This window comes from Lissotriton helveticus, chromosome 7 (genome assembly GCF_964261635.1).
Source record: "Lissotriton helveticus chromosome 7, aLisHel1.1, whole genome shotgun sequence".
In the NCBI taxonomy this organism is placed as follows: domain Eukaryota; kingdom Metazoa; phylum Chordata; class Amphibia; order Caudata; family Salamandridae; genus Lissotriton; species Lissotriton helveticus.
The window spans coordinates 44,571,391-44,592,295 of NC_136068.1; the positions used below are offsets into that span (position 1 = coordinate 44,571,391).

General features: G+C 48.2%; 1 protein-coding gene across 1 annotated transcript in view; it reads left to right on the top strand.

Moving 5' to 3' along the window:
* Positions 1 to 1,085: 1,085 nt before the first annotated feature.
* LOC144768909 (fish-egg lectin-like) overlaps positions 1,086 to 20,905 on the top strand; it is a 29,688-nt gene continuing 9,868 nt past the window's right edge. Inside the window, exons 1-3 of the mRNA XM_078652920.1 lie at positions 1,086 to 1,137; positions 10,642 to 10,869; positions 18,250 to 18,583. Of these exons, the coding sequence (XP_078509046.1) occupies positions 1,086 to 1,137; positions 10,642 to 10,869; positions 18,250 to 18,583 (614 nt within the window). The remainder of the gene's footprint in view (positions 1,138 to 10,641; positions 10,870 to 18,249; positions 18,584 to 20,905) is intronic.

A 20,905-nucleotide genomic window follows, 5' to 3' on the forward strand; every position in this document is an offset into this window, starting at 1 on the left:
CGCCTGCCTCATGGCAGGCGTAAGACTGACGCAGGCACATTTCACATGGGAGTTGCCCATGTGTGATGACCCATTGCTGGAGTTGGGTCACTTTTGTGACACACTCCAGCAATGCGTCACTTTTGCACCTACAGATACGTCAGAAATACTGACGTATCTGTAACTCCTGTCGACATGATGCGTCATACTGTAAATATGACGCATCATTGGTGTTGCAAGGAGGGCGCAGTGAAAAGTGACGCATCGCTGTTTTCTCGCAGCGATGCGTTTTCATAAATGAAGCCCTCTGACTCTTCCCAAACATCATCTTAATACTCTGGTCTCCAAATTAACCCTTTCTAGACCCTTGGCTCACGTCAATCCTCATTCTACTGCTATGATCTACCAAACAACCCTTTCTAAATTCTCCCCTTATGAATCCCTCCTTTGACTCATCCCAAACCTCATTTCACTACTTTAATCTCAAAGGTAACACTTTCTAGATCCTGCCCTCTTCTATCCCTCCACTATCCTTTTCAATCCATCTAGCAGACTCACCTGTCCACCGCTACAAATTATACATATTTCCCTTTACTAATCCACAACTAATCCTTTTTGGGCTCCAGAATAGCGTGCTTCCCGCCAAAAAGCGATTTGACGCATCCATCTGGGGCAGTAAGCGCTATATAAATACAATTACAGACGCATGATCCAGGCGGGACCTCATGGCTCCCGTGGGGTCACGCCCCGAGGATATATTATGTTTCATTTCCGGGTACCTGCAAAGCGCAGCCCTGATCAGCTCCTTGGCTTCTAGCCGCACAGGACCGGTCTGACAGGCACGGCGGGATCATCGGCTTCAAGGCACTGTGGAATGGCCCCATCCAAGGCCCCAGGAATCCCGCCCAGCCCAGGCATGGGACCTCTAGCCTGCAATGGCCGGAAGCGTGCAGAGCCCTTATCCCCGCGTGTTTACCCTGGGGGAGTGGGTGTCCCCCGCCCAGGTATGCATGGCTTCCCGCTGTGTGTGCAGGGCGGGCCGGCCTCGCTTCTGCATATAAGAAGGCAGCTGTGGCCCCCACCCGCCCATCACTGCTGCAAGCGCCATGAAGGCCCTACTTCTGCTGGCGGCGCTGCTGCTGCTGGGGACCAATGCAGGTAGGAGAGGGTCACTGTCAGGATGATGGGGTGTGTGGGGGGTCTACAGGGGGCTGGGGGGGAGACCCCCAGAGATCTGCGTAGAATCCGAATGTGCACCCACGCACTGACCCGCAGCACCTGTGGCATTCAGTCATTGGGACCCAGCTCTGTCAAAGCGCCTCGACCCTGGCCCGCGGCGCCCCCTGCTGGTCACAGACAGGGCTCCACCGGTCAGCCGGGGCCCTAGCCCTTGTCTGCAGCGACCACACGTGTTCCAGTACAGAGACCCCAACGCCCAGCTATCGGTGCACCTCACGACTGCTACCATTCTGGACACTCCCAGAGCTCTCCGTGACCACGATACTGACTTGTAGCGCCACGATTCTTCCCGCACTCTAGCGCCACACATAGACCTCAAACAGCGGGCACCAATACTCATCTACAGCACGCGCTGCACTTCCAGAACAGGAGGCTCTGACAACGCGCCGCAATCCTGACCTAAAACCACGCCTAATGTTCCAGGACCCAGAGCCACACAGGAGGCTCTAATAATGCATCTCAGTCCTGACCTAGAACCACGCCTAATGTTCCAGACCCACGCTTATAGGACCAAGAGCCACACCTAAGGCTCTAATAATGCATCTCAGTCCTGACCTAGAACCACGCCTAATGTTCCAGACCCACGCTTATAGGACCAAGAGCCACACCTAAGGCTCTAATAATGCATCTCAGTCCTGACCTAGAACCACGCCTAATGTTCCAGACCCACGCTTATAGGACCAAGAGCCACACCTAAGGCTCTAATAATGCATCTCAGTCCTGACCTAGAACCACGCCTAATGTTCCAGACCCACGCTTATAGGACCAAGAGCCACACCTAAGGCTCTAATAATGCATCTCAGTCCTGACCTAGAACCACGCCTAATGTTCCAGACCCACGCTTATAGGACCAAGAGCCACACCTAAGGCTCTAATAATGCATCTCAGTCCTGACCTAGAACCACGCCTAATGTTCCAGACCCACGCTTATAGGACCAAGAGCCACACCTAAGGCTCTAATAATGCATCTCAGTCCTGACCTAGAACCACGCCTAATGTTCCAGACCCACGCTTATAGGACCAAGAGCCACACCTAAGGCTCTAATAATGCATCTCAGTCCTAAGCTAGAACCACGCCTAATGTTCCAGACCCACGCTTATAGGACCAAGAGCCACACCTAAGGCTCTAATAATGCATCTCAGTCCTGACCTAGAACCACGCCTAATGTTCCAGACCCACGCTTATAGGACCAAGAGCCACACCTAAGGCTCTAATAATGCATCTCAGTCCTGACCTAGAACCACGCCTAATGTTCCAGACCCACGCTTATAGGACCAAGAGCCACACCTAAGGCTCTAATAATGCATCTCAGTCCTGACCTAGAACCACGCCTAATGTTCCAGACCCACGCTTATAGGACCAAGAGCCACACCTAAGGCTCTAATAATGCATCTCAGTCCTAAGCTAGAACCACGCCTAATGTTCCAGACCCACGCTTATAGGACCAAGAGCCACACCTAAGGCTCTAATAATGCATCTCAGTCCTGACCTAGAACCACGCCTAATGTTCCAGACCCACGCTTATAGGACCAAGAGCCACACCTAAGGCTCTAATAATGCATCTCAGTCCTGACCTAGAACCACGCCTAATGTTCCAGACCCACGCTTATAGGACCAAGAGCCACACCTAAGGCTCTAATAATGCATCTCAGTCCTGACCTAGAACCACGCCTAATGTTCCAGACCCACGCTTATAGGACCAAGAGCCACACCTAAGGCTCTAATAATGCATCTCAGTCCTGACCTAGAACCACGCCTAATGTTCCAGACCCACGCTTATAGGACCAAGAGCCACACCTAAGGCTCTAATAATGCATCTCAGTCCTGACCTAGAACCACGCCTAATGTTCCAGACCCACGCTTATAGGACCAAGAGCCACACCTAAGGCTCTAATAATGCATCTCAGTCGTGACCTAGAACCACGCCTAATGTTCCAGGACCGAGAGAAGCACAGGAGGCACTGATAATGTGTCTCAATCCTGACCTAGAACCACGCCTAATGTTCCAGAACCTAGCGCCACACAGGGGGCTCTGGTAATTCACCTCAATCCTAACTTCAAACCATGCCCAATGTTCCATTACGGAGAGCCACACAGGAGGCACTGATAATGCACCTCAGTCCAGACCTAGAACCATGCTTAATGTTCCAGGACCGAGAGCCACACAGGAGGCTCTGATAATGCACCTGAGTCCTGACCTAGAACCACGCCTAATGTTCCAGGACCGAGAGAAACACACAGGAGGCTCTGATAATGCACCTTAGTCCTGACCTAGAACCACGCCTAATGTTCCAGGACTGAGAGAAGCACAGGAGGCTCTGATAGTGTCCCTCAATCCTGACCTAGAACCATGCTTAATGTTCCAGGACCGAGAGCCACACAGGAGGCTCTGATAGTGTCCCTCAATCATGACCCAGAACCACGCCTAATGTTCCAGGACCGAGAGACACACAGGAGGCTCTGATAGTGTCCCTCAATCCTGACCTAGAACCACGCCTAATGTTCCAGGACCGAGAGACACACAGGAGGCTCTGCTAATGCACCTCAGTCCAGACCTAGAACCATGCTTAATGTTCCAGGACCGAGAGCCACACAGGAGGCTCTGATAATGTGCCTCAATCCTGACCTAGAACCACGCCTAATGTTCCAGAACCTAGCGCCACACAGGGGGCTCTGGTAATTCACCTCAATCCTAACTTCAAACCATGCCTAATGTTCCAGGACCGAGAGCCACACAGGAGGCACTGACAATGCACCTGAGTCCTGACCTAAAACCATGCTTAATGTTCCAGGACCGAGAGCCACACAGGAGGCTCTGATAATGTGCCTCAATCCTGACTTAGAACCATGTCTCAGGTTCCAGAACCAAGAGGCAGACAGGAGGCTCTGATAAAGCACCTCAATCCTGACCTAAAACCACGCCTAATGTTCCAGGACTGAGAGCAACACACAGGAGGCTCTGATAATGCACCTTAGTCCTGACCTAGAACCACTCCTAATGTTCCAGGACCGAGAGACACACAGGAGGCTCTGATAATGTGTCTCAATCCTGACCCAGACCCTCGCTTATAGGACCAAGAGCCACACCTAAGGCTCTAATAATGCATCTCAGTCCTGACCTAGAACCACGCCTAATGTTCCAGGACCGAGAACCACACAGGAGGCTCTGATAATGCACCAGAGTCCTGACCTAGAACCACGCCTAATGTTCCAGGACCGAGAGAAGCATAGGAGGCTCTGATAGTGTCCCTCAATCCTGACCTAGAACCATGCTTAATTTTCCAGGACCGAGAGAAACACACAGGAGGCTCTGATAATGCATCTCAATCCTGACCCAGACCCTCGCTTATAGGACCAAGAGCCACACCTAAGGCTCTAATAATGCATCCCAGTCCTGACCTAGAACCACGCCTAATGTTCCAGGACTGAGAGCAACACACAGGAGGCTCTGATAATGCACCTTAGTCCTGACCTAGAACCACGCCTAATGTTCCAGGACCGAGAGACACACAGGAGGCTCTGATAATGTGTCTCAATCCTGACCCAGACCCACGCTTATAGGACCAAGAGCCACACCTAAGGCCCTAATAATGCATCTCAGTCCTGACCTAGAACCACGCCTAATGTTCCAGGACCGAGAGCAACACACAGGAGGCTCTGATAATGTGTCTCCATCCTGACCCAGACCCACGCTTATAGGACCAAGAGCCACACCTAAGGCTCTAATAATGCATCTCAGTCCTGACCTAGAACCATGCCTAATGTTCCAGGACCGAGAGCAACACACAGGAGGCTCTGATAATGCACCTTAGTCCTGACCTAGAACCACGTCTCAGGTTCCAGAACCAAAAGCCAGACAGGAGGCTCTGATAAGGCACCTCAGTCCTGACCTAGAACCACGCCTAATGTTCCAGGACCGAGAGAAGCACAGGAGGCTCTGATCGTGTCCCTCAATCCTGACCTAGAACCATGCTTAATGTTCCAGGACCGAGAGCCACACAGGAGGCTCTGATAGTGTCCCTCAATCATGACCCAGAACCACGTCTCAGGTTCCAGAACCAAAAGCCAGACAGGAGGCTCTGATAAGGCACCTCAGTCCTGACCTAGAACCACGCCTAATGTTCCAGGACCGAGAGAAGCACAGGAGGCTCTGATAGTGTCCCTCAATCCTGACCTAGAACCACGCCTAATGTTCCAGAACCTAGCGCCACACAGGGGGCTCTGGTAATTCACCTCAATCCTAACTTCAAACCATGCCCAATGTTCCATTACGGAGAGCCACACAGGAGGCACTGATAATGCACCTCAGTCCAGACCTAGAACCATGCTTAATGTTCCAGGACCGAGAGCCACACAGGAGGCTCTGATAATGCACCCGAGTCCTGACCTAGAACCACGCCTAATGTTCCTGGACCGAGAGAAACACACAGGAGGCTCTGATAATGAGTCTCAATCCTGACCCAGACCCTCGCTTATAGGACCAAGAGCCACACCTAAGGCTCTAATAATGGATCTCAGTCCTGACCTAGAACCACGCCTAATGTTCCAGGACCGAGAGCAACACACAGGAGGCTCTGATAATGCACCTTAGTCCTGACCTAGAACCACGCCTAATGTTCCAGGACCGAAAGAAGCACAGGAGGCTCTGATAGTGTCCCTCAATCATGACCCAGAACCACGTCTCAGGTTCCAGGACCAAGAGCCAGACAGGAGGCTCTGATAAGGCACCTCAGTCCTGACCTAGAACCACGCCTAATGTTCCAGGACCGAGAGAAGCACAGGAGGCTCTGATAATGTCCCTAAATCCTGACCAAGAACCATGCTTAATGTTCCAAGACCGAGAGCCACATAGGAGGCTCTGATAATGCATCTCAATCCTGACCCAGACCCACGCTTATAGGACCAAGAGCCACACCGAAGGCTCTGATAAGGCATCTTAGTCCTGACCTAGAACCACGCCTAATGTTCCAGGACCGAGAGCCACACAGGGGGCTTTAGTAATTCACCTCAATACTAACCTAAAACCATGCCTAATGTTCCAGTGTTGAGAGCCAACCAAGAGGCGCTGATAATACATCTCAGTCCTGACCTAGAACCACACCTAATGTTTTAATATTGAGAGCCACACAGGAGGATCTGATAATGCTCACCAATCCTGCCCTAAAAGCACGCATAGGGTTCTAGGATCCGGAGCCAAACCAGAGGCTCTTGTAATGTACCTCAATCCTGACCTAGAACCATACCTAATGCTCCAGGACTGAGAGCCACACAGGAGGCTCCGATAATGCACCTCAATCCAGACCTAGAACAACCCTTAATGTTCCAGGACAGGGAGCCACATTGGAGGCTCTGATAATGCACCTCAATCCTGACTTAGAACCACCCCAAAGGTTTCAGGACTAAGAGCCATATAGGAGGATCCGATAATGCACCTCAATCCTGACCTAGAATCATGCCTAAGGTTCCACACTGAGAACCAAACCAGAGGCTCTGGTAATGTACCTCAATCCTGACCTAGTGTGGACGGACTCTGTGAATCATGTGTCCCCTCTGTCTCTGTTGCATCGTGCAGTGTGGACGGACTCTGTGAATCATGTGTTCCGTCTGCCTCTGTTGCATCGTGCAGTGTGGACGGACTCTGTGAATCATGTGTTCCATCTGTCTCTGTTGCATCATGCAGTGTGGACGGACTCTGTGAATCATGTGTTCCTTCTGTCTCTGTTGCATCATGCAGTGTGGACGGACTCTGTGAATCATGTGTTCCCTCTGTCTCTGTTGCATCGTGCAGTGTGGACGGACTCTGTGAATCATGTGTTCCCTCTGTCTCTGTTGCATCGTGCAGTGTGGACAGACTCTGTGAATCATGCGTTCCGTCTGTCTCTGTTGCATCGTGCAGTGTGGACGGACTCTGTGAATCATGTGTTCCCTCTGTCTCTGTTGCATCATGCAGTGTGGGCGGACTCTGTGTATCATGTGTTCCCTGTCTCTGTTGCATCGTGCAGTGTGGAAGGACTCTGTGAATCATGTGTTCCCTCTGTCTCTGTTGCATCGTGCAGTGTGGACGGACTCTGTGAATCATGTGTTCCCTGTCTTTGTTGCATCGTGCAGTGTGGACGGACTCTGTGAATCATGTGTCCCGTCTGTCTCTGTTGCATCATGCAGTGTGGACAGACTCTGTGAATCATGTGTTCCCTGTGTCTCTGTTGCATCATGCAGTGTGGGCGGACTCTGTGTATCATGTGTTCCCTGTCTCCGTTGCATCGTGCAGTGTGGAAGGACTCTGTGAATCATGTGTTCCCTCTGTCTCTGTTGCATCGTGCAGTGTGGACGGACTCTGTGAATCATGTGTTCCCTGTCTTTGTTGCATCGTGCAGTGTGGACGGACTCTGTGAATCATGTGTCCCGTCTGTCTCTGTTGCATCATGCAGTGTGGACGGACTCTGTGAATCATGTGTTCCCTGTGTCTCTGTTGCATCATGCAGTGTGGGTGGACTCTGTGAATCATGTGTTCCCTCTGTCTCTGTTGCATCGTGCAGTGTGGACGGACTCTGTGAATCATGTGTCCCGTCTGTCTCTGTTGCATCGTGCAGGGTGGGCGGACTCTGTGGATCATGTGTCCCGTCTGTCTCTGTTGCATCGTGCAGTGTGGGCCGCCTCTGTGAATCATGTTTCCCGTCTGTCTCTGTTGCATCGTGCAGTGTGGGCGGACTCTGTGAATCATGTGTTCCCTGTCTCTGTTGCATCGTGCAGTGTGGACGGACTCTGTGAATCATGTGTTCCCTCTGTCTCTGTTGCATCGTGCAGTGTGGACGGACTCTGTGAATCATGTGTCCCGTCTGTCTCTGTTGCATCGTGCAGTGTGGGCCGCCTCTGTGAATCATGTGTCCCGGCTGTCTCTGTTGCATCGTGCAGTGTGGGCGGACTCTGTGAATCATGTGTTCCGTCTGTCTCTGTTGCATCGTGCGGTGTGGACGGACTCTGTGAATCATGTGTTCCGTCTGTCTCTGTTGCATCGTACAGTGTGGACGGACTCTGTGAATCATGTGTTCCCTGTCTCTGTTGCATCGTGCAGTGTGGACGGACTCTGTGAATCATGTGTTCCCTGTCTCTGTTGCATCGTGCAGTGTGGACGGACTCTATGAATCATGTGTCCTGTCTGTCTCTGTTGCATCGTGCAGTGTGTACGGACTCTGTGAATCATGTGTTTCATCTGTCTCTGTTGCATCGTGCAGTGTGGACGGACTCTGTGAATCATGTGTTCCCTCTGTCTCTGTTGCATCGTGCAGTGTGGGCGGACTCTGTGAATCATGTGTCCCGTCTGTCTCTGTTGCATCGTGCAGGGTGGGTGGACTCTGTGGATCATGTGTCCCGTCTGTCTCTGTTGCATCGTGCAGTGTGGGCCGCCTCTGTGAATCATGTGTCCCGTCTGTCTCTGTTGCATCGTGCAGTGTGGGCGGACTCTGTGAATCATGTGTTCCGTCTGTCTCTGTTGCATGGTGTGGACGGACTCTGTGAATCATGTGTTCCGTCTGTCTCTGTTGCATCGTACAGTGTGGACGGACTCTGTGAATCATGTGTTCCCTGTCTCTGTTGCATCGTGCAGTGTGGACGGACTCTGTGAATCATGTGTTCCCTGTCTCTGTTGCATCGTGCAGTGTGGACGGACTCTGTGAATCATGTGTCCTGTCTGTCTCTGTTGCATCATGCAGTGTGTACGGACTCTGTGAATCATGTGTTCCATCTGTCTCTGTTGCATCGTGCAGTGTGGGCGGACTCTTTGAGTCATGTGTCCCGTCTGTTTCTGTTGCATAGTTCAGTGTGGGCGGACTCTGTGAATCATGTGTCCCGTCTGTCTCTGTTGCATCGTGCAGGGTGCGCGGACTCTGTGGATCATGTGTCCCATCTGTCTCTGTTGCATCGTGCAGTGTGGACCGACTCTGTGAACCATGTGTTCCCTCTGTCTCTGTTGCATTGTGCAGTGTGGACCGACTCTGTGAACCATGTTTCCCGTCTGTCTCTGTTGCATCTGCAGTGTGGACGGACTCTGTGAATCATGTGTCCCGTCTGTCTCTGTTGCATCGTGCAGTGTGGACGGACTCTGTGAATCATGTGTCCCGTCTGTCTCTGTTGCATCATGCAGTGTGGACGGACTCTGTGAATCATGTGTCCCTTCTGTCTCTGTTGCATCGTGCAGTGTGGACGGACTCTGGGAATCATGTGTTCCCTGTCTCTGTTGCATCATGCAGTGTGGACGGACTCTGTGAATCATGTGTTCCCTCTGTCTCTGTTGCATCGTGCAGTGTGGACGGACTCTTTGAATCATGTGTCCCGTCTGTCTCTGTTGCATCGTGCAGTGTGGACGGACTCTGTGAACCATGTTTCCCGTCTGTCTCTGTTGCATCGTGCAGTGTGGACGGACTCTGTGAATCATGTGTTCCCTGTCTCTGTTGCATCGTGCAGTGTGGACAGACTCTGTGAACCATGTTTCCCGTCTGTCTCTGTTGCATCGTGCAGTGTGGACGGACTCTGTCAATCATGTGTTCCCTGTGTCTGTTGCATCGTGCAGTGTGGACAGACTCTGTGAATCATGTGTCCCGTCTGTCTCTGTTGCATCGTGCAGTGTGGACGGATTCTGTGAATCATGTGTTCCCTCTGTCTCTGTTGCATCGTGCAGGGTGCGCGGACTCTGTGGATCATGTGTCCCGTCTGTCTCTGTTGCATCGTGCAGTGTGGACGGACTCTGTGAATCATGTGTTCCCTGTCTCTGTTGCATCGTGCAGTGTGGACGGACTCTGTGAATCATGTGTTCCCTGTCTCTGTTACATCAGGCAGTGTGGACGGACTCTGTGAACCATGTTTCCCCTCTGTCTCTGTTGCATCGTGCAGTGTGGACAGACTCTGTGAATCATGTGTTCCCTCTGTCTCTGTTGCATCGTGTAGTGTGGACAGACTCTGTGAATGATGATGTTTTGATTTTTTTGCAGCTTTATATATTGCGAACTGGACCCGAAGGTATTGGGCGCGTTACATCAGCACCACTTACATTACACAAGGACATATTCATTGTTGCAACCGGGCAGAACGCATAAAATATATTGAGAAATATGTGTATGAAGAACAAAGCCATTTTTACCCGATAGCAATTTAACTGTTTTAACCTTTTAAGGAGCTATGAATTTTTGCAAATATGTAATTCTATCTTATCATGATTTTGCAAATGTAATAAAATCCTAATTCAGTTTCAAAGTCGGCAGCTCTGGCCGCCTGCCACATCTGCTGTCTCTTCTTTAACCCTATGCAGTGGGGACAGACTCGATACTCGATAAGCACACATTTCTAATCGTGTCAAGCGAAAACAGTCAGATTACAAGTAGTGGTGACTGCTCAACGCCTCTCTCTTCATTCTCTGCCCTTCTCGCCAGACCCGGACTGCGTCGTGGTTCCTGGAAAGCTGAAACAGATCGACGCCGGAGCGGGGGCCGTGTACGGAGTGGGCTCCAACGGAACCATCTGGAGATGGGACTCGTCGGCGTGGGTGAACGTCCCCGGCGAGGCCATCCACGCCTCGGTCGGCCCCGCCGGCGTCTGGTGCGTCAACAAGGTGAACTTCATCTACAAACTGCAGGACAACAACTGGGTCCAGGTGGCAGGTACAGGCGCTTCCAGCTCTCCTATGAAACATGTGCCAGAGGCGTGGTGTAACCCCTGTGTGTGCAGCTTTGCAGGTGCCAAGGCATGCCTTGGGCCCCCGCAGGTCAGAGGAGTGTGGAGGTGGAGGGGTGGGGCGCGTGTGGTGGACGTAGAATGACATTGACAGCCTTCAGCACCTAGTGGCCAGAGTGAAGTATGGACTTAATATGCAGGTGTTAGCTAGTGTACGCATATGCGGCAGTGACACCTACTGGCTGGACTTGATGGGCCTGATTCACAGAACTAACTTAAGACAAAATCCTAAACTTACTACCATTTTGGTATTCACAGAAGGCCCTTACTCATTTTGGTATTCACAGAAAACACTTACTCATTTCGCTATTCACAGAAGTTAGGAGTCCTAACTTTAGGACTCCTAAATGCCTTCTGTGAATAGCATAAGTCTTAAAATTAGTATTTTTCTCTGTTTAGTAGTAGTAAAGTTGAGAAAAATCTTAATTTTAAGACTTTCAGTATTCACAGAAGACATTTAGGAGTCCAAAAGTTAGGACTCCTAACTTTACTACTACTAAATTGAGAAAAATCCTAATTTTAAGACTTTCGGTATTCACAGAAGGCATTTAGGAGTCTTAAAGTTAGGACTCCTAACTTCTGTGAATACCGAAATGAGTTGGTGCCTTCTGTGAATACCAAAATGTTAGTAAGTTTAGGATTTTGTCTTAAGTTAGGTCTGTGAATCGGGCCCGATGTTAGCAACAGGGACACCTAGTGGCTCTCAGTGGCATCAGCAAAAAAAATACAGAGAGATCTTAGAGTACTAGCAGTAGTGGCGACAGCAAGCCGTGGAAACACATGCAGCTGCTGGCGAGGGCATGTGTTTGCAGCAGTGAGTGGCCGTAGAATGGCGCTGGTACCCATGGCACAGAGTGATCAGAATAAAACATAAAAAAAAAGAAAATCCACATTTGTAAAGCGCGAACAATCACCCGTAAGGGTCTCTAGGCGCTGGGGGCCGGCGCGAAGATTAAGCAAGCTATTGCCCAGAGTCACATGGTGCTGGGCTAATTTGTCGCCGGTGCCGGGGATCGAACCGTGATCCCCAGATTCCGGAGTCAGTCGCCCTGGCCCCGGCACCACACCTCTCCTTTGGTCAAGAGGTGTCTGAGGCAGTGACACCTCTTGACCAAAGAGGCATTGGCAGCAGTGACACATAGTTATCAGAGCAAGGAACTGGCCACACAGCTATTTTCAAGTGTAAAGATGTGCAGCAGTGACAAGTACTACCCAAGCATGTGTTAAACACAGTGAAACCTAGAGGCCAATAATGGGATGAGCAGCAACTACACCCAGTGACCAAAGAGGAACTGGCAACATTTGTGGTATTGGCATCAGTGCCACCCATTGACATGCGTGCGGCACCGGCAGCAGTGACACCTAGAGGTGACTGTGTGCAACAGCAGCAGTAACACCCAGTGACTAAAGCGCCCTTGGGATTAGTGACACATAGAGGTCACTGCATGGTATTGGCAGCAGTGACACCTAGAGGCGAGTGTGAGCGTTAGCAGCAGTGACACCTAGAGGCGAGTGTGGGCATTAGAAGCAGTGACACCTAGAGGCGAGTGTGGGCATTAGCAGCAGTTACACCCAGAGGCGAGTGTGAGCGTTAGCAGCAGTGACACCTAGAGGCGAGTGTGAGCGTAAGCAGCAGTGACACCTAGAGGCGAGTGTGGGCATTAGCAGCAGTGACACTTAGAGGCGAGTGTGGGCATTAGCAGCAGTGACACTTAGAGGCGAGTGTGGGCATTAGCAGCAGTGACACCTAGAGGCAAGTGTGGGCATTAGCATCAGTGATACCTAGAGGCGAGTGAGGGCGTTAGCGGCAGTGACACCTAGAGGCGAGTGTGGGCGTTAGCGGCAGTGATACCTAGAGGCGAGTGTGAGTGTTAGCAGCAGTGACACCTAGAGGCGAGTGTGGGCATTAGCATCAGTGACACATAGAGGCGAGTGTGGGCATTAGCAGCAGTGACACCTAGAGGCAAGTGTGGGCATTAGCATCAGTGATACCTAGAGGCGAGTGAGGGCGTTAGCGGCAGTGACACCTAGAGGCGAGTGTGGGCGTTAGCGGCAGTGATACCTAGAGGCGAGTGTGAGTGTTAGCAGCAGTGACACCTAGAGGCGAGTGTGGGCATTAGCATCAGTGACACATAGAGGCGAGTGTGGGCATTAGCAGCAGTGACACCTAGAGGCAAGTGTGGGCATTAGCATCAGTGATACCTAGAGGCGAGTGTGGGCATTTGCATCAGTGACATCTAGAGGCAAGTGTGGGCATTAGCAGCGGTGACACCTAGAGGCGAGTGTGGGCATTTGAAGCGGTGACACCTAGAGGCAAGTGTGGGCATTAGCAGCAGTGACACCTAGAGGCAAGTGTGGGCATTAGCAGCAGTGACACTTAGAGGCGACTGTGGGCATTAGCAGCAGTGACACCTAGAGGCGACTCTTTATGATTCTCTTATCAGCCCCATCTCCTTCCTGAGATATGCCCAGATCCTTTCCAGTAACCTCTCCCTGAATTAAAGACTACCCTTCGAAGTGTGCTGGAGTGCCTGGCTTTCCTTCCTACAGTGTGTATGCCCCACTCAGCTTACAGGAATGCAGCAATACACACATCTGCCTGCGAGGGATTCTTCTACCTCCTCCAGTCAGCCCTGGGTCTCCCAAAATGGAACCCAGAATCTTCTATGTATTGTACCATTTACTGGCACACATACAGCCAGCACATGCATATAACAAATGGGAAACAACCTTAACAGCACGGTTATTACATTGTGTTACCTTTACAACGTGGTCGTTACAACAACCGCGTTGTTACATCGCAGTACATTACAACGCAAGTCGTTACAACGACTTGATCTAGATGGTGCTCTAAACTAAGGAATAGTGTAATGTACTATTCCACCACCTTCTCTACTGTTGCACACACTGGAGTTGGAATAGTAAAGTATACTATTCCTAAGTCCAGGGCGCCATCTAGAGCAAGTCGTTGTAATGTACTGAGATGTAACAATGCGGTGTTTGTGACGAACGCGTTGTAATTGCATGCATTGTAAACGCATGCAATGTTATGGTATATATTCATAACACACATACACTGGCCAACACAACATGCTAACTTGGTAAAGGCCAAAGGCGAGTTCAACACAGAGCAGCAGAACTGTACATGAGTGAGCCAGTGGGCCTCACTCCAGTGACACAGCTAAAAGGGCCTGTTCACATCTCGCTGGCCTTGGCTTCTGTCCCTGGTATAAGGCGTACCCGTATGGGAGGCCGCTCTTTTAGACTCTTGGCGCCTCAGTTGTGGAATGCTTTACCGGTCTCTCTGAGAAAGATTACCAACCTGCTAGCCTTTAGAAAAGATCTTAAGTCCTGGCTTTTTGTTCAGTAGTGTGTGGCATCTTTTGTCTGCTCTTGGTCTGCATTGGGTTCGAAGCGCCGCGACACTCTTCGGAGTAGCTGAGCGCTATATAAAACAGATTATAACATAACATAACATACTGATTACTACACAGTATGCTGCCACCAGCGCGCTCGTGCTACTTAACTCCTGGCAAAGGCAGTAGACTTTTACCACTATGAGGGTAGCGCTTTGGGTGCACTTCCGTGTACAAAAAGACTGCAATTTTTGAGGCAGGCCTATATCGTGGAGCACACGCATTATTGCTGTTCGTCCGTGACAACAAAAATCAGCACCAGGGATCCAGACATCATTGCAATTGGGGGCACTCAGGGCAGGGGTACACGTCTATCACAATGCGAGGGGCTTTTTTATCCCAACACTACCACCTTTGGGGTCATGAAATGCACAGGGTTTGTGGAAACTTAACCTAAACAGAGATGAAGCAATTTTCATGCACAAATAACAATAGACTCTTGATTGTAATGTACTAAAATACTGTTATCTCTGCCCACAAGTTACAGTCTTCGTATTTTGTGTTGTAATTGTCCTATATATTAAAATCAGTTAGTGACCTTAAATAGTATATCAGGGGGTTCTAGCTTTGATGGAAGCTCTCTTCAAAATATAATTTTAACAACACAGCATTTGCGTATAGCTAATGATCGCATTCAGTATATGTGGAGTGTAAAATAGATTTCCTGAGTTGCTATTTTTATTTAATGTGCAATATTTAGTAAACTCTGTGATTTCTCTTGTTTGGTTCTCATATTTGGCAATAAATATCTTTATATACTTAAAGGTCTTAATATTAAAAGGCTTTGTTAGCTACTCGGTTAGGGCAATGTGAAACAGATTCACAAAGGTAAATGTATATGTGTAGATGTACTCATGTGTAAATGTATTCTTGCATTTAGGTGTACATCTGCACTTTTTCTCCTATTCACCATTTCTGGGTGTAGATTTATACCAAAATGAAGACTTACATGTCTCCACCCCCTCAATACAGGGGGTGGAGATATCTAGGACTGAATTTGTGGATGTGAAGTTACTACTAGTAACATTTCACATGTAGGCGAGAATCTCCCTATGGTTAAGTACAGAGATAAGGTATATACCCCCAGATGCACCAACAACCCATTTTGCGATTCCTTAATAGCGAAAAATACCGATTCGCTATTAAGGAATAGCAAAATGGAATGCATCAAGAAATCACAAAAAAAAAATAGCGATTTCTTAGAATTCCTTAATTGCGACTCGCAAATTGCTAGTCGCAATTAAGGAATACCTCCCCATTCATTCCTATGGGCCTAGAGGCCCATAGGAATGAATGGGAAGACAATCTCAATTTGCGAATCGTAATTAGCGAATCGCAAATTGAGATTCCGATTTCAAAGGTGCAGGGGTGTCTAAAGGACACCCTGTTACACCCCCTGAAATTGATCTGTGCACATATGTTGCGCACACACATGCCCTTAAGGGCATGTGTGTGCGTAACATGAAACTTTGAAAAATGCACAAAAGTGCATTTTTCAAAGTTTTAGAAAATTACCATGAAGTTGTACTTCATGGTAATTTGCGTGCCCTATTAGTGAATTCGCTATTTTTAAAACTTTCATGCATTGCATTTAAGGAATCTCAATTTGAGATTCCTTAAATGCAAATAATCGTAATTTAGCAAATTCTCAATTTGCGATTTTTGCATTTGGGATGATGCATCCCAAATGCAAAAATACAGCTCGCAAAGGGGCAGATTCTCAGAATCTGCCCCTTTGCGAGCGGATTTTTGTTTGATGATGCCTTAGTTTCGTAATTCATAAAAATGCAGTAAAATATTTGAATGTAAAATAAAAATGTAACTTAAATTTAAATAATATTAACATAGAACTCATAATTTAAAATATAACTGCAGAATAACGTAAGTAAATCTTCATTATGTAACAAAACACCTGAAATATATAATTTTTTAATGTAAAATATTAATTTTAATCGAAAATAAAAATAATATTGATAAATTAATATTTTACCCACCGTTTCATATTTAATCATTAATACATTTAGCTAATAGTTCTATGTTTTTACATTAATCTAAATTAATGTATTCTTTTTTAAAGTTTGATTTAATTATGTTTTAGAAATATGTCAATTGGTAATTTTTAAAATGATAATACCTTGAATTTATTTATTTAATCTAACTTTTTTAACAATAAATCATATATTATTTTATATTTATTTAATTCAAAAGTATAAATAGTTTCATTAGTTTAATATTATATCCTGTGGGGTGTTTTATTAAGCTTTTACCTCTATTATTTTCGATGTGAGTGAGCTGCTGCACCTGTGAATGGCGTGTATGGTGTTGGACTGTGTTGGGTCCTTTTTGGTTGAGATACATTTGTAAGTCATGTTTGTCAACAGCAACAGGCTTACTCTTATGTGAATGTGTGTTTTATTTTTGCTTGCCCCTCCCTAAATCCCTCGCTACACCATCCTAAATACCTCCCATTCAGGAGTAAGTATTCCCCATTTCCACTGCCCTCTGTCCCTCCCACATTTGGTACTAAACCGTAGACCTATGTGTGCGGAGATCTCCGCTCTCATGGCAGAGACCTCCGCACAGAAAAGATAAGAATGGCAGAGGTGGAGATTGCTGCAGGTATGTCTGTGAATTACATTTTGTGGTATTTGAGTATCACAATTGTAGGACTACTAAACGTACTACAAAATACAGTTTATGAATCGGACCCTCTGGCTTTATCGTAACGGTGATAGCTGTTATACTTTATCTATTTTCAACATTTACACCACAACCCTGGAGCTAGTCCTTCATTGCTCCACCTAGCTACCTGTAGGGATAAGGTGGCTTGGGAAGCCGGCTTTGCATCACAGACTCCGTACCCTGTGTCCTTGTGTGCCGAGCATGCTCAGATTCTCCTCTTATATAATATAGCCTTGTAGCCTGCCGTAGAGGGCTATACCAGCTATTAAAGGCCCTCTCCAGCGTTAAGGGCCCAAGCCGAAGGCGAGGGCCTTTAACAAGGGAGAGGGACTTTAATAGCCGGTATAGCCCAGCTACGAAGGGCTATAAGGCTATTAGAACATTCTGCCACTAGAGGGCGGAATGTTCTAACAAAAAAGAACAAAGCCTTATGGGAGCGCGAGGGGAATGGAATCCCCTCAGGCTCCCTGAGGCCTGGGTTCACAGCCAGAGCTGTGAACAAAGAAACATTGGCATGTTGGAGCTCCGGGCTTATACCAGCCATTATAAACCCGGAGCACTCCATTGTTTTCAATGGAGCTCCCAACATTCCAATGTTCTAATATTGTTTAGGGAGCCCTGTGACTTCAAGAATCAGGGTATAAGCCTGACAGTTTGTTCTGTAAAACCTTTGATGTACTACTGGTCAGATCTGTGTGAACATTGCCCTGCTGTTTGTTACTTTGGAAGAATACCATCTTGCTACTGGTTGGCATGAACATGGCTAGCTCATGAAACATAGCTATATGTTATGTTATGTTAAAATTTCTTATAAAGCGCACATACACCGACTGGTTTCTTGGCGCTGAAGTTAAGGTATTGCTGGGACCCCATATATTTAGTTGTCTGCAGAATCTAGTTATAAGCTTGGGTAAATAGCCAAGTCTTAAGAAGCCTACGGAATCCCCTATATGGGATTTGGTTCTTTCTAGTGAAGACTATAGACTAGAGAGCCAAATCTCTCCCTCCCATTCATGTGAACATGAGGAAAGGTGTAATCTCCCTAACATGCACTTGGTTAGGAATTCAAAAATGACCGTGCTGCTTTTTTTTGTCCAGTTTATGTACCCTTGGGAAGGTCCATGTCTGCATGTGAAGGTTGATGACCATGATCCTACAAAGAAGGGAAACTATCTCACCTGTTTCTATTCTACATTGCTCTTTCCCTAGGTCTCCTGAAGCAGATCGACGCTGGTGGAAACAAGCTGGTGGTTGGAGCCAACTTCGTGGATGCCCCCTACTGCCTGAGCGAGGCTGCGGTACTGGCGCGACCTCCCACGCCAGCATGGGTTTACATCCTAGGTCTTCTAAAGTACTACAGCTGTGGCTTATGGGGATGCTGGGGGGTCAATTCCGGGAATGCCATCTACTATCGCTCAGGCACTAGTTCTGGAGCCTGTGCAGGAACCACCTGGACCAACGTGGCGGGCAGCCTCAGTATGATAGAGGTTGGCGCAGACGGCTCAGTTTACGGTGTCAACGCCGAGGGCACCGCCTACCAAAGGTATGAGAGCTTCAGCCTTTTTTTACCGAGATGACATTTAAGAACTGGTGGTCTTCTAAAAACCAGCCTCCTAGTGTTCCCATGCAAAACTACAAATCTGCTGCAACCCTAACAACCTTCCGATGCCATATAGCAGCAAACAGACACCTACTTTAGTCAGAGTCCTTGTAACTCTGCCACCCTACTGTCTCCCTACAGGTCTGCTTCCACTGTGCAATCCTTCCACAACAATTCTATAACCCACCACCCTTCTATTGCCTGCAATGCGACGAGACTTACAACCTCACATTCCTACACAGTACTCCAATGTCCATTCAAATCTAGTCTTTCTTGCATTACAACAATTCACCAATAAACATTCACAAACCTAGCATACACTGCAACCTTGCATGTGTGCTGCAACTCTAAGACACTTAACAACTCTCTAACGCCTTCACAAGTCTACAGTCTACTGCAGCCTTATCATTCAAACTCAACTTTACAATCTCCTGTCTGCGACTGTGCTATCCCACTGCTACTTCACAATCCCACCCAACCCTACATTTCCTCCATAACCATACTATCACCTCCACACTACTATGTGTGGCAACACTACAAACTCTGGACAATCCTTTAGCCCCTACCAAGCTTACTGAACCACCAGTCGTACTAACGCTATAGTCTCATATAACCTAAAAGCCCCAACGACCATATTATGTCCTGCAACCCTACAATTCCGTTGTAACACTTAAACAACTGACACCCTTTCAATCTTTTGAAGTATTATAATCCCGTGTCAGTCTTACTCTGTATCCCAAGCAGCCCTAAAATTCAGCAATAGCACTAGAACCCCAACAACCCTCCAAACCCAGAATCCCCTTCCATGTCTACACTGCCCTCCAATTCTACTATTTATCACAATCCTCTAAATCCTAGGATCCCTTGCCACCTTACAATTCTCACAGCTGTAAAATCCTCTGCAATTCTACAATTCCACTACTACCCAATAATTCCCCTGCAACTAGCAAGGGTACCCCACAATAAGGTAGCAGCTGTGTGAGTGCCCAGTTGTACCAAGCACTGGGCACTGTTGAGCTTTAATACTTCAAGTACGGTACCAGTGAAGGTCAGTCAATGTGTCAGGAAGGGCCTAATGTCCACATTGTATGCTATCCTCTGATGCTCCTCGCTTCAGCATGGAAAGTGAGTTGGAATATCAACTTTTGTGGAAAAATCTCAGGCAAAAGTAATACCATGCTAGATAGGGATATCCATTGTAAGATTGCCCCTTTGATTGGAACCTATAACAGCCAAGATTGCACAACATCTACCCTCAGTCAAACTCTGTGTGTGGGAGGGGCTGGGGTTTTCTGGGGGACTTTAAAACATCAGAGATCCCAGCTACCAAGAAAATGATTTGGGGTTATCCCATTCCTTCAGCTATCTCGTTTGTCATGTTGAGTCTCTGATCCCCTCTGTTAGAACACCAAACCACAATTTGGGGCTGCAAAAAATGCTTGAGCTTCACACTGGAAGAAGAAATGGTGGTATCCACCCATATCACTCTGAAGCCTAGGACTGTGGAAAGTAATTGTGCCGGGGAGGCTATCTAGAATGCTTTCTGACCACTTTCTGCCCAACATAAAGACGTGGGGCCAGATTTACAAACGTTGTTAGTGGTCCCAAATGGACAACCAGGGCAAATGGACAACCAGGCCATCCGCTTCGGCTAAAGTACCTTTTGTCATGTACCAACTCTATTTTGCGAGCCTATTACAGACGGGCAAAATAGGGGTTGCGAGTCAGTATCAGGAAGGAGCATACCAAGGGCGTCCCTTCCTAATAGTGGGTTGCTGGGGGATGTACGATTGTTCTGCAACGGGAATGCAGTTGCAAAACAATCGTAGTTTGCCACCTACTTCAAGTGGTTAGCCAGTCGCAAATAGCAAGGGGTCCCCAGGGCAGTCCTTTCCCCTTGTAAATGGTAACAAAAACGTGTTTTAAGACCAGGCAGTGGTCCCACGGACCACTGCCTACATTTAAAAATGAAACAGCAATGTTTCTTTTTTTTCTTTTTGAAATGCATCCCATTTTCTTTAACCCGTTAACGGGCGTTTCCGTATGTGGGTGGGACTGCGTCAGCCGTTGGACGTGCGCAGCACTACGAAGGTAGTGCTCGCGACGGCCAACGGCCGACGGCAGCAGGGAAGGGGTTAAAAGAAAACGGGCTGCATTTTTTTAAAAAAAGTTGCTTTATTTAAAAGCAAATACAGACATGGTGGTCTGGTGTCCTCAGCAGGCCACCATCCCTGTGTTATTGCCAATTCCCTTCGGGTCGCATAT